General features: G+C 35.6%; 2 protein-coding genes across 14 annotated transcripts in view; one reads left to right on the forward strand and one right to left on the reverse strand.

Moving 5' to 3' along the window:
• LOC113656997 (butyrophilin subfamily 2 member A2-like) overlaps positions 1 to 15086 on the reverse strand; it is a 251138-nt gene that overhangs the window by 151254 nt on the left and 84798 nt on the right. The window lies entirely within an intron of this gene.
• LOC113661210 (butyrophilin subfamily 1 member A1-like) overlaps positions 1 to 15086 on the forward strand; it is a 322944-nt gene that overhangs the window by 41867 nt on the left and 265991 nt on the right. Inside the window, exons 1-4 of one of the 12 annotated variants that reach the window (XM_047813612.1) lie at positions 7883 to 8013; positions 12042 to 12392; positions 12651 to 12932; positions 13185 to 13283. The exons of the other annotated variants lie outside the window; for them this stretch is intronic. Of the exons in view, the coding sequence (XP_047669568.1) occupies positions 7962 to 8013; positions 12042 to 12392; positions 12651 to 12932; positions 13185 to 13283 (784 nt within the window). The 5' untranslated portion in view covers positions 7883 to 7961. Of the gene's footprint in view, positions 1 to 7882; positions 8014 to 12041; positions 12393 to 12650; positions 12933 to 13184; positions 13284 to 15086 lie in introns of those variants that run through there. 12 annotated transcript variants of the gene reach the window in all.

Raw genomic sequence — 15086 nt, forward strand, 5'->3', positions numbered from 1 at the left:
ATGCTCTCTGACAACAAATGCAATGAGTTTGCAACCTTTTTCTCTGAGAAAATCAGTAATATCAGAATGGCAATCAATATGGCCTCATATTGTAATGTGGTCAGTCAGACCTCACTACAACAACCTCAAAAACTTGTCATTTTCTCTGAATTTGACATAATTGATATAAAAACCCTGGAAGAAACAGTACAACATCTTATAGCATCAACTTACAGCCTTGACACCCCCCCCCCCCCACATCCTCACATCCTTTCTCAAAAAGGCACTTAACTGCTTAGAAATTGACCTCTTAAAAATAGTAAATACCTCTCTGCTCACAGGCACTTTTCCAGAGTCCCTAAAGACGGCAGTTGTTAAGCCTCTCCTAAAAAAGAGTAACCTAGACAAAACCATACTTAGCAACTACAGACCAATCTCTAATCTTCCTTTTATAGGCAAGATCATTGAAAAGGTTGTTTTCAATCAGCTGAACAAATTCTTAAACTCAAATGGCTACCTGGACAATTTTCAATCCGGTTTCCCCCAGCATCATAGCACAGAGACAGTGCTCATAAAGATAATAAATGATATTCGCTTAAACTCTGATTCAGGTAAAATATCAGTGCTGGTGCTACTACTGTAGATCTTAGTGCTGCCTTTGACACGATAGATCACACCATACTCTTACATAGACTGGAAAACTGGGTAGGGCTTTCTGGGATGGTCCTCAAATGGTTTAAACCATACCAAAAAGGGAGAGGTTACTATGTGAACATAGGTAACCATAAATCTGAGTGGACATCCATGACATGTGGAGTCCCACAGGGCTCAATTCTTGCACCGCTTCTCTTTAATTTGTATATGCTCCCAATTGGTCAAATAATGAAAAAGAACCAAATCGCTTACCACAGCTATGCAGATGACACCCAGATATACTTAGCCCTGTCCCCTAATGACTACAGCCCCATTGACTCGCTATGTAAGTGCATCGATGAAATTAACAGTTGGATGCATCAAAACTTCCTCCAGTTAAACAAAGACAAAACCGAAGTCATCGTATTCGGAAATAAAGATGAAACTCTCAAGGTTAACACATACCTTGACTCTAGGGGTCTAAATACACAAAATGAAGTCAGAAATCTTGGTGTAATTTTAGAGTCTGACCTTAATTTCAGTAGTCATGTGAAAGCGATAAGCAAATCAGCTTACTACCATCTCAGAAATATAGCCAGAATTAGATGTTTTATCTCAAGACAGGACTTAGAGAAACTTGTTCATGCTTTCATCACCAGCAGGGTGGATTATTGTAATGGGCTCCTTACTGGGATCCCAAAAAGACCATTAGACAGCTGCAGCTCATACAGAACGCTGCTGCCAGAATTCTGCCAGAACCAAAAAATCTGAGCACATCACTCCAGTCCTCAGGTCCTTACACTGGCATCCAGTTACATTTAGAATAGATTTTAAAGTATTGTTACTGGTTTATAAATCACTTCATGGCTTAGGACCGAAATACATTACAGATATACTAACTGAATATAAACCAAGCAGACGACTCATATCATTAGGATCAGGTCAGTTAGAGATACCAAGGGTTCACTCAAAACAAGGTGCGTCAGCATTTAGTTATTACGCCACCTAGAGGTGGGATCAGCTTCCAGAAGAGATCAGATGTGCTTCAACAGCAGACACTTTTAAATCAGGATTAAAAACACATCTGTTTAACTCTGCATTTACTGAATGAGCGCTGTGCTGCTTCACACTGACTGTGCTGCTTCACACTGACTGTGCTGCTTCACACTGACTGTGCTACTTCACACTGACTGTGCTGCTTCACACTGACTGTGCTACTTCACACTGACTGTGCTGCTTCACACTGACTGTGCTGCTTCACCCTGACTGTGCTGCTTCACACTGACTGCACTGCTTCACACTGACTGCGCTGCTTCACACTGACTGCGCTGCTTCACACTGACTGCGCTGCTTCACCCTGACTGTGCTGCTTCACACTGACTGTGCTGCTTCACACTGACTGTGCTGCTTCACCCTGACTGTGCTGCTTCACCCTGACTGTGCTGCTTCACACTGACTGTGCTGCTTCACCCTGACTGTGCTGCTTCACACTGACTGTGCTGCTTCACCCTGACTGTGCTGCTTCACACTGACTGTGCTGCTTCACACTGACTGTGCTGCTTCACCCTGACTGTGCTGCTTCACACTGACTGTGCTGCTTCACACTGACTGCACTTTTTATCCAAATCACTTTTACTTCTGTTTTATTCTTTTTAACATATTTTAAACTGTTTTTATTAAAATCACTTTTTTTTTCTTTAATTGTTTTTTTTTGTTATGATTTTATCGTGTTTCTTATTTTTCACATATATTTCTTTTTCTCTTTTTTAAACTGTTTTCTAATTTCTATGTAAAGCACTTTGAATGACCTCTGTGTATGAAATGTGCTATACAAATAAACTTGCCTTGCCTAAAGGTCTCAAAAAAGATGGCACAGTGGCATATTACCATGGTGTAGAATCTCCTTTTCAAAACAATTTGAAGATGTCTGGGCATTGAGGTTATGAGTTTCTGAAGTTTTGGTAGCTGCTGGAGATTTTATGACAAAGCCAAGATTTTATGACAATGCTGTTGTAATAGCTGCAGTATTTGGTTTTGCATTGTCCTGCTGAAATACACAAGGCCTTCCCTGAAATAGATGTCCTCTGGAGGGGAGCATATGTTGTTCTAAAACCTTTATATACCTTTCAGCATTCATGGTGCCTTCCAGAACATACAAGCTGCCAACACCATATAAACTTATGCACACCAATACTGTCAGAGATGCTGGCTTTTGAACTGAACACTGATAACACGCTGGAAGGTCTCCCTCCTCTTTAGCCCGGAGACAAGGTGTTCGTGATTCCCAACAAGAACGTTACCTTTGTACTCGTCTGACCATAGAACATTTCCACTTTGAAACAGTCCATTTTAAATAAGCCTTGGCCCACAGGACACAACGGCGCTTCTGGACCATGTTCACATATGGCTTCCTTTTCGCGTGATAGAGTTTTAGTTAGTGTGGTATGTGGTAGCCTAGTGGTTGAGGTGTTGGGCTACCACTCGGAAGGTCGTGAGTTTGATTCCTATGTCGGGCAAGACCCTTAGCTCTCAATTGCGCAGTTATATAAAAATGTATGTCCCTCTTTATAAGGGTGTATGCTAAATGTAAATGTTAGTTGGCATCTGCAGAGGGATTGTGTTTGCCTGTTATCTGCAATAGCTGTGAGCAATTTATATATATATAATTTATAGTGTGGTATGTGGTAGCCTAGTGGTTGAGGTGTTGGGCTACCACTTGGGAGGTCGTGAGTTTGATTCCTATGTCCACCAAGCTGCCACTGCTGGGCCCCTGGGCAAGACCCTTAACTCTCAATTGCTCAGTTATATAAAAATGAATGAGATAAAAATATAAGGGCGTCTGCTAAATGTAAATGTTAGTTGGCATCTGCAGATGGATTGTGTTTGCCTGTTATCATTTTTTGTCATATATTTGTCAAGGGCCAAATTGCAATAGCTGTGAGCAATTTATACTCCTCACTTCTGTGTTGACACATTGCGTGTGTGTGTGTGTGTGTGTGTGTGTGTGTGTGTGTGTGTGTGTGTCCACTGCTGCTGCATGTGACTGTTTTATGTTAAATCATCCAGAGGAGATTACACTGACTGGTGTTTTTTAGTAGCATTAATACATTAACATTTGTACATTTTACAGAAACAGTCATATTGGGAGCCTATTATAGGACTTAAATATTTAATTAACCTTAATTTTGCATTTTTTTCACATTAATCTGCAGGAACAATAAACTTCATGTGCAGTTTAAATAACAGTGTATGGAGACATTTAGAATATGAAAGCAGTGAAAAGCAGTTAGCGCTCTTCGAGAAGAAAGAGCATTTTTCCCTGAAAAGAAGCAAGTAAAATAAAGGTATGAAAAGGTTAAATGCTTCGTGAAATCGATTACTTTCATTCATAACTAATGAGGTCTGGAAGAAAACTCCAAATGCAACTAAACAAACAATCGTAACTACATTAGAACTGCTAATGAAATATTCACAAATGTTACCTAGTAAATTATTATATTCTTTATATTCTGTGGCACTAAGCTACAGATCCATTAAACATTTACTGTGTAATTTCCACAAAGTGTAGTTCAAATAGTTTAGCAATCGATGGCCTTAAAAAATGATTGTTGTTATTAAAGCTCCTGTTCCCAGTAATTTATGCAAAACAGAATATACAGTACATATACTGTACAGCTAAAATATAACATATGGTTGTGGAATGTAATTTTTTAACTATGACCATAAGTGATCATACTGTAGTTCAAAAGGCATTTAAGTTCATCTTTAATTTAATGAAACTCTGTAACAATATTAAAGCTTATATAATAAATGTATAATATAATGTAATACTAATACCAATGTGTAACGGTGCCCCTGACTTACTACATTAGCAGAATTATAGTCAGTAAGAACCTGTCAATCTGTATAAATTTCATGTCAGCAGTATTCCCTAAGTGCAGTGGGCTCCTTCAGCAGGATAATGCTCTGTCACACTGCAAACATTGCTCAGGAATGATGTTGCACACAATAAAATAAATCATAATGACTAAAAAGTAGAAACATTCAGAACTCATACATGAAGAAATATATACATGTAGACTTTCTCCAAGATAACGTTTGCTTTAATAATGTCTCGCTGAGCTCGATATCACTTAGCATAGCAATATGTCTTTACAAACAGAAAAATAAAATAAAATGTATAAACTGTATATTTCAGGTTGGTTAATCCTGTTTCTTGCTCTGGAAAGTTTGATCTCCTCAAGATGATTTTTCACAGCCGTCATAAAACGGTCACCAATGGTCATGCTTTTTGTTTGTTTTTATCTACACAGACATCAGCAGCTGAACTTTCTACATTTTATTGTTCAAATTAAAGTCAGTCAGTAAAGCCAGTCAGTTTTCCCTTATACATGCACCTCATAATAAAATCTCCCTGAGGAGAAACTCTGCTTTCCAAGGACACATTAAACCTCTGTCATGCATTAGGGCAATTCTGTCATTTGTCTCCATGTGTCACTTGTTTTCCATCAGCAGACAGGAGGAGATTTGTGATAAGCTGTATCAAGATCCAGAGTCACATCCACTGAGAGAAACACAATATTAAATCATGCAGTGATTATTAATTTTGCTGATTACATTATACTGCTGTTGAATTTCACCAACAGTGATGAATAATATTAACGTACTTATGAAATATGTATTAAATATTTTATTACTGGATTTTAATGAAATGTTGAGGAAAGCTGAGCATGGTCATTTGTAAAAATCTTTGCCTTTTTCCCTTTAAAAGTTCAGTGCACTTTTCAGAGGCTTATATAATAAATATTGCTAACTGATAGTAAGCATACAATTATTAATGAACTGAGATTTTTAATTTAAAAAATAGGTGGCTCTGTTTGGTGTATTTTCTTATTTGTGTTCCAGCTCTATGTTAAAAGGTCTTTGGCAGGTCTCATACAGTCATTTAAACTTTTATTAATTTATGATGGATTTAGGAATAATGTGACATCAATAAACAGGGACACTTGTGCTGGTCTCCCTGTCCCCCCAACACTGAGAGAGAAGGTGGAGGTTGTGGGGGTGTTTGAGGGTCTCCTTTTATGATGTGAAGTCCAGATCTCATATCTACTCATTCATTGGTCAGTCTTTCACTGAGAAACTCTATCCATACTTCAGTCATAGTCTAAATGAAGGAGGTTTAAATAAGGTAGGTAAAAGTTCAGCACCACTGATCATCTCTTCAAACATTAAAAAACATTAAAAAAAAGAAATATGGGTAGACATTGTGTTGGATGTATTTCTGCCTTCTAATAACACTGTGAATCTATGGTAATATTTTTGTTAAGGTGTGTGTTGATGTATTTTGTATCCTTCATGTCATGGTGCTGGAGTGGTGTTAAGTTTAATCACCATCCGGAGTGGGGGTGGTGTTGTGGGAGAGGGCAAATAGGAGCTGCCGCTTTAAGATCGCTATCTAGGTGTTGTAGTCCACATTGAAGTGCATTGTGGGTAATGTAGTTCGCGACATGTGCTGAGGTGACGTGCGCTCTCACTGTGTGCTGTGTAGGTGAAATCAGGGGGAAAGTTTGTACTCTGCTTTGTTTAAAGTTCACTCAAGTCAAGTCAGTCCACCCGGGAGCTGTTTTTCACTGTAAACCCTGACCACACGATAACGAGTAAAAGAACAAGATGAATCAGTCATTTTGTCCGTCTCATTTTTTGCACTAACATGAATTGACGAGTTGTTACGCTGCTGCCAGGAATCACTGAAGCGGAGAAAGTAACAAGAGGGAGTCTGCAAACCTGAGCGACTTGTGAGGGTGGTGATGCTTCCTGTAGCATGAGGGATTTGTAATGATAAAGAAAAGAGGAGACAGTGCATTAGATCCTCTATGGGGTTTACTTACCTCTCTCTGCTGAGCCTGAGATATATACATGATTATTATTAAACTTTATAATTCTTAGACTTTTGGACTTCACTGTGTATTCAGCATTACATTATACATTTTTAAGTTATTTATAAAGTTTAAAGGACTTCTGTAATAATCATTAAAGATGATTCGCAATCATTTTATCAAATTATTAGTTTTGTTAAAGGCATCAATTGAGCGATTTGTAAATATGTTTTTTTATAACACAGTAATATTTGATGTACGAAAGAAATGTCAACAGCAAGTAACAACATACAGTTGTGCTATTGCAGTTGGCATACATTGGGAGAATTTGCAAGGTGTGTACTATTTTATAAATAAAACATAAGTGAGAAGGCAAAACAAATGTACTTTATTGCTAGGACTCAAGTTAATATGTAAGGCATAACAGAATGGCACAATCATCAAATAAAACATAACAAAAAAGAAAATAATCGCTGTTCAACAGCTTGCATACCTTTAGTACTACAGTAAATATGGTGTATTTCCCCCTTCGGCATTAATGATGGCATGCAGTCTTTTGTAATAATTCTGCATTAAGTCTTTAATTCTCTCAGTTGGTATAGCTGCCCATTCTTCCTGGCAAAATGTCTCCAGTTCCTGTAATTCTTTTGGGCTGCCTTGCACAAACTGCACAATTGAGATCTCCCTAAACTGGCGGAGACAGTAATGAGCTCCAAAACCTTCACCTTTTTCTGCTGTAGCCATTGGAGGGTCAATCCAGCCTCATGCTTTGGATTATTGTCCTTTTGGAACATCCGAGAGCTTTCCTTGTTCAGCTTTCATGCTGTAGAATGCAAACTGTCTAGTATTTTCTGATAACATGCTGCATTCATCTTGCCATTGCGTTTTTGCTAATTTCCTGTACCACTGGAGCTCACTCCATAGTGTTTATGGTTGTGACTATAAACTTAAATTCTGGTCTAAATATTAAATATTAGAGTTTTTATGATAATTCACTAGGAAATCAATATCAGATGGTTAAAATAGAAAAGTTTCATCAACCGAAATAGCACAATATCATGATCACTTATCCTGTAAATAATAAACAATCTGTTACAGATGGAAAAGAATAAAAAAACAAAATTATATATATTCTATATTATGAAAAGTTATGAACAATTACACAATGTCTGCTTAATATCATATATTCGCCTTTAAGCCATTAAGCTCCTCTTCACTGAATCATAAAGTTTTTCAAACAGATTTTTTCAACACATTAAACCTTTGGGCTTAATTTTTAATCATGTTTAAAGAAATTAGTTTTAACCAATTCAATGTGCAGCAAAGTTACAGGAGGAGACAAAGAGGAGACTTCTGTAGAAAAAAGGTGTGACTACTGAAAAGGTATTACGTAATACAAAATGAAAATAAAAGTGTTGACTCGGACAAAGAAGCTTCTAGCGTCGTCTTACGATACTCTGTCTATCAGGGAAAATGCTTTGGTGTGTGACTCTTATTCTTGTCAGCTTTATTGAATCTCGATCAGGTATGAAAACTGTGTGTGTGTGTGTGTGTGTGTGTGTGTGTGTGTGCTTTGTGTGTGTGTGTGTGTGTGTGTGTGTGTGGAGTGACAATATTAAAAACGATAGTTTACTTTAAGGCACAATTTATGTTACATTTCAAATGGAAAAACAAAGTTCATCTGCAGTTGAATTTCCTGTCTTTCGAGTTACAACCCTGACATATTTTAATCTCAATAGAAGTTCACCATTTGCTATTTCACTTGGTGTCGTGTACAGAACCTGACAAAAATGTGATCACAATTCCTTTTGCATTTGCGTTTCCGACATCTGCAGGTAAATAAATTATTATGGGGGGGGGGGGGGTGTTTATATGATGTCATTCACGGTCAAGCGCCTCGTGGTCAGTGAACAGGACAGAACACGTGTGAATTATTTCTCTACTGATTACCTCTTACTGTAAAGACATATAATTTTAGACAGGTTAAGTGAGTTTGTGGCCTTAACAAATAGCAACAATAATAATGTTTTCACCAACATCAGAGAAGTGAATGAAAGGCTTTCTGTCTGTATTTAATAACAAAAAAGTTAAAAACAAAATTTAAATGTTTGTTCTCCAATAAAAACTTGATTAGCTGCACTGTAAGGGGGGGAAGTATAATCTCTCTGGATTGTAACCAGTTCTGTACATCTCTCCAAAAGGGTTGTACAAATGCACAAAGAAAGAAAGAAATGTCTAAACTTTCAATATTAGTTTCACAATTTTACACAATTTATAACATATTAATACACAATTATTCACCTCAAGATTGAATTTTAGTCTTAAAAACTTGCTTCTGGGATAAATCTCATTTAACTTTCTTAGGCTTTGTAGGAAGAGGAGTAGATGGATACATTATAATAGGGTTTGGGTAAACTGCTTGTAAAAGATTTAATATAACTCTATTTGTACATTTTTTTATCACAAAAGTACTGGGAAAACCTTGGAGTACTTTATCTTTAACCATTAGTTACAGACAGACAATATACTGTTTTAAGAAGATAGCACACTGGTAGGCACGGGCAAGAGTAAAAAGGTTCACAATTTATTTGTTCTGTTGCGCAACAGGACCCAACAATCCTCGTGTAGCATGAGAGAGGAAAGGCCCTGATCATTCATTATACTGTGATTTTATAGACATGATTCAAACACAGAGACTGAAGGAAGGAAAACATCCTCAATCATTGGCTAGATGCATAACGACTGTTTGTCTCCTGATCAGGAGAATCTTACCCTTACCGAGGTCTGCATAGAGTTGTTTATGAGCCAACTCGTCTCCAGCTCATTCTGACACTCTAATATTTTATACAAACAATCTCTGGTAATAACAATTTCTAGTCACAACCAACTTCTGGTCCTGCACACAGAAGGTCAGAACTTCACAAACAGCTTCTTAGTAAAAATGTCCATCACAATACCAAAAAGAATGATTATTTTGGATGAAGGACTTTAACCATTTTAATTTTAAACACCATTTATCATGTTGAAATCAATTGCATTTATTCCCCATCTCCATGTTTTAAATCAGATTCTCTTTTGTAATGTTTTGACTTATTCTTCCATATTAATTTAAAATTTACTCTATTTATTAATTTTATCATACATGTTGATGGTAAGGAGAAGGCTGGGTAAATGATCCTGGATAAACTATCCATCTTAGACAGAAAGATCCTGCCAAAAATTGTAAGATGTCTCTACAGCCATCTGTTTAAAATTTATTTACATTTATCTATATTGTCCATGTATTTTTATACGTTATATATTTTTAGATATAATGATTCCCAAATACTTTACTTCCTTCTTAATTTGCATGTTGTATAAAGACTTTAGTGGACAGTTATGTAGAGTTTACATCTCACATATGACTAGATGACATATGACTGCTCCGGGTGTGTGTTCACGGTGTGTGTTCACTGCTGTGTGTGTGCACTTTGGATGGGTCAAATGCAGAGAACGAATTCTGAGTATGGGTCACCATACTTAGCCGTATGTCACGTCACTTTTTCACTTTCAGATTCAACATTAAACCTGAATTTTTTATTAGTATGGGATAGCAGTTCTGCAAGCATTATAAATAATAGTGATGAGTTACCACAATCTTTACAAATTCCTCTTTTAATTAGAAATCTTGGACAGGTTCAATGACCCAGAGCTACAGAGCTATTGATATCATAATATGACTTCTTTATGAAATTAATAAAACACACAGAGTTCTTCTTTGTGAAAAATTACAAAGGCCACCAGTTGGCAACATGCTGCAGATGCACAAAGCACATAGAAATGTATAAAACTGATGCATTAAACTAGCAGTAAGCTCAGAGAGGCTCGGACACAGCATCTGCAAGTTCTTCCGCATACTGCACACATTAACACACTTGAAGCCACAACGACTGCATGTAGAAACATGCTGTAATCTGAGAAAACATCAGAACCACTGCAATAAACTGAAAACACAGCATACTGTTTATAAGGAAATGGAATGTTTTAAATGAACATGTGCTATCAAGTTTTTATTTATTGTCTTTTGCGTATTGCATTTTTTGTACTTTTTGTATTGTCTTGTAACTTTATGTCTGCACAGTTTATTGTCCTGCACTGTCTTTTGTCCTGCACTGTCTTGTTTGTCTTGTCCTGCACTGTTTGCACCAGGTTGCACAGCTGCACTTTATGTGGCTAAGACTATTTACATGTCCTTAGCCCTGTCTTTGTTTTATGTAGCACCTTGATCCTGGAGAAACGTTGTCTCATGTCACTGTGTACTGCAACAGCTATATATGGTTGTAATGACAATAAAAGCGTCTTGACTTGACTTGACTTGACTTGACTTGACTTGACCTGTATAATTATTCTACATCCCATTTCTGAAGTGATAATACAAGCATCATGTGTAAATGCTTTGTTGTTGTAAAGAACATGAAACCTGCACAACACCAGGTTTATTCATACATATTTTCTTCTCTTTTATAAATTTTATATTAACAACAAAGCACAGATTATTTAGGTATCTTGCTAACGATAAAAGAATTGTCTTGCTTATATACATAAATAAATATGACTAAAACATCAAGCAATAACAATAAAATAGTTTAAGTAAGTTTAACCTGTTCATATAAAGTGCATGTGTGCAAACGTGTTCAAACAGTGCAAGACAAAAACAGTGCAAGACAAAAACAGTGCAAGACAAAACAGTGCAAGACAAAAACAGTGCAAGACAAAAACAGTGCAAGACAAAACAGTGCAAGACAAAACAGTGCAAGACAAAAACAGTGCAAGACAAAACAGTGCAAGACAAAACAGTGCAAGACAAAAACAGTGCAAGACAAAACAGTGCAAGACAAAAACAGTGCAAGACAAAACAGTGTTAGACAAAACTACTTTGCAGAGCATTTTATTTATTTTACTTCAGTTCTAACAGTTTATTTTAGTATTATCAGTCTTAGTCTTACTGCGTTTATGTAAGTTGTTCTTAATGCAAATTCATAATGTTAAAGTAATATAAATACAGGTTACCCTACAACCTCTATTTCCTCTTCCTGTGTCCTTTTTTATCCCATGTGGCACCATCAACCACGTAACAGTTCAAGTTACAGTCACATTTTCCCCATTCACATGTTTTATTTGATTTATATTTCGTTGTAAACTTTTGTAAACAAAATATGTATTTTTCTAAATTAATTTGTTGATTTATATCTATTTTACATCAGAATATCATTCATCCACCATAACTGTGTGACTCTGATAAGTGACTGTTGGAAACTATTAACATGTATTTAACTTTAATGTTTGCCACGAATGACCTGTATTTCTTTATTGTGACCTTAAATGTTTTTTGTAATACATAAATTATTATATATATATTTTTTCTGACAAAAACAAGTGTTTTTCTGTAAAAATATGTAAAAACTTGCTTCTAGATTTAAAATTAATGTATACAATTAAATAAAGTCAGTCATGTTAAATGTACAGAATATAGTGATATATTGTATTTGCTCTTCTTTTTTCACCACAATACAGAGAGTTTACAGGTTATTGGTCCAGAAAAGCCTCTTGTTGCTGTAGCTGGTGAAGATCTGGTTCTGCCCTGTTTTATCAAACCCAACACCAGTGCTGTGGACATGACAGTAGAGTGGTTCAAACTCGATGTAAAGGACTCATTAGTGCATCTCTATAGGGATCATAAAGACAGAAATGAAGATCAGTCTCAGTCCTATAGAGGAAGAACATCACTGTATAAAGAGGAGCTACAGAAAGGCAACACTTCACTCAAACTGTCAGATCTCAGAGTCTCTGATGAAGGAGAATATAAGTGTCTTGTCCAGGACAAATCCTTGTACGATGACATCACTGTGAAGGTCATTGTAGAGGGTAAGATCAATCTCTGTGATGACGGTTTCACAAAATTTCAGTAAAACTACATTTCGCCTTGGTTTTAGTTTTAATGTTGAACCTCAGTTGGGAAGATTTCATTACTGATGTTTTATTATTATTGATGTTTTCTTTTGTAATTGATGTTTATTACTGTCTGTTTGTATCATTAAAGTCTAATATATATATATATATATATATATATATATATATATATATATATATATATATATATATATATATATATTTTATTTACAGTAATTCAGGGAAGCCACCCAGTGATAATGATGGAGAGTTATGATAACTCAGGAGGGATTAATCTAGTGTGTGAGTCCAGAGGCTGGAACCCTGAACCTGATGTTCTGTGGCTGGACAGAGAAGGAGTCACTCTGACTGCTGAAGATACACAGATACACAGAGACACTGAGGGCTTCAATGTGAAAAGCCGCATCTCTGTTTATGATTATAGCGACTCTAACAGGTTTTACTGCAGACTTCAGCAACAACATCACATGATGGAGACAGAGATTATCATCAATAGTAAGTGTCTGTGAACATAAAACTTTTACACTTAAGTTAGATTGTTACATTCTACTGTAATCATTACAGATTAAGGTAATTAATAATGACATGAGCTTGGTGAACACCATTTACGCATCTGAACTTACATGTTATTTTTATTTTAGCTATTACCAATAACTGCAACACTGTTGTGTGTAATAATACACATTGTACCTTTAACTTAAATGAATGGTTTAAAATATCTGATGTGTTAAATGTGGTTTATTTTAGGTAAAGTCTTTGGTGCTTGGAAGTGGATTGTTGGGATTTCAGTTTCAGCATGTCTTATTGCTGTTGGATTGATAACTGCAGTTTTTTATCACAAGAAAGGTAAAATTTAATTAACTTTATTTAATAACACCACAACATTAAGTTATACTGCAGATTATAAAACAGCCATTTTAGACTTAACATAATTAATTGCGATAGAACTTTTTACACTGTATATAAATTTACAATGGATATAAAAATACTTTCATCATTGTAAAATTGTAAAAGTTTAAAAATTACGTAAAGACAAATAGAAAAACATAAATTTGTAAAAAAAAAAAAAAAAAAAGTTACAAGAAGCAATTTGCATATGTTTTACATTTGGGTATTTGGCTGACTTCAGAATAAACCAAACACCTTCAATCTCATTTTAAAAAGTAATTATCATAAAGCTGTCATCAATTACTTTATTCTGATTAATTCAAAATAAAGATCAGCTGGATTTTTTCACATCACTAAGAACAGGATTTCCCTCCAAAAATGTGTAAATTGTCAAGACACAAAAACTTACCAAGGAAGCTGCTAAGAGACATGCAGCAACATTAAATGAGCTGCAGGAATATATGACAAGTACTGATTACTCTCTCAATGTTTTATTTTAGTTTATCTTTTTACATCACATCACAAATCTGTCATTTTAACTGGGGTGTAAAGACTTTTTATTCCCATTGTATAAGGAGAAAATTACAATCCACAAGCTACAGACTCTATACATTTTATAGCTTAACCACAACACAGTCACCAATCTGTCAATCTTGTCAGTGTTGCAGTGCGTAATCATTTTTGATTTGTATAGAATTTCCACAAAATATTTCAAAACAGTTTTGTTTTATCATTTTTTTTATCCACAGAGATTCAGAAGCAGTCCAAAGATGAGAGAGATTTTTTTATGCTTTTAAGAACATTAATTGATATTTTGATTGATTGAACAAATTATAGATAGAACATCTATGAAACAATCAACAGACTCCAACCTCCAACAGACAGATAATTAAAATGTGTTAAATAGTGAGACGTGTCTTCAGTTATGTGTCCACATAAATGTCATTACAAAGGGATCTGGGAAGTTTGTGAGGTTGTTTATGCTGCTGTAGTGATGTTGGTTTCACACAAAAGGTGTTTAAAATGGGTTTAAGACAATGTTAACTGTTTACTGAAATTATTATAATAAGTTGACTGATCTGAGATGAGAGTTTTTACAAACTGAAAATTCAGATTCAGATATCTGAAACCTTTCTGATATTTATTTGTAAAAAAAAAAAAAAATGGACACCATTTATAAATTTCATTCCACTTCACAATTATGTGCCACTTTCAGTCTATTTCATAAAATCCCAATAAAATACATTTTTGTTTGTGGTTGTAACATGTCAAAATGTGGAAGCGTTCAGTGGGTATGAATACTTTTGGAAAGCACGTTATGAGTTTTTACAAACTAAAAACAATTTGACACTTGGAGAATATAGAATGTAATTAATATAAATTTGATTAAAAGTTTGGTTTGAGGTCATTAACATGATTTGTCTGGCAGTCATATGGGCTTCATAAAATCAATAAGAATGCTCTATAATATAGATTATATACCACAGTATACACTCACCGGCCACTTTATTAGGTACACCTTACTAGTACCGGGATGGACCCCCTTTTGCCTTCAGAACTGCCTTAATCCTTCGACGTGTTCAGAGATGCTCTTCTGCATACCTCGGTTGTAACGAGTGGTTATTTGAGTTACTGTTGCCTTTCTATCAGCTTGAACCAGTCTGGCCATTCTCCTCTGACCTCTGGCATCAACAAGGCATTTGCGCCCACAGAACTGCCGCTCACTGGATATTTTCTCTTTTTAGGACCATTCTCTGTAAA

Source organism: Tachysurus fulvidraco, chromosome 1 (assembly GCF_022655615.1).
Source record: "Tachysurus fulvidraco isolate hzauxx_2018 chromosome 1, HZAU_PFXX_2.0, whole genome shotgun sequence".
Lineage (NCBI taxonomy): Eukaryota > Metazoa > Chordata > Actinopteri > Siluriformes > Bagridae > Tachysurus > Tachysurus fulvidraco.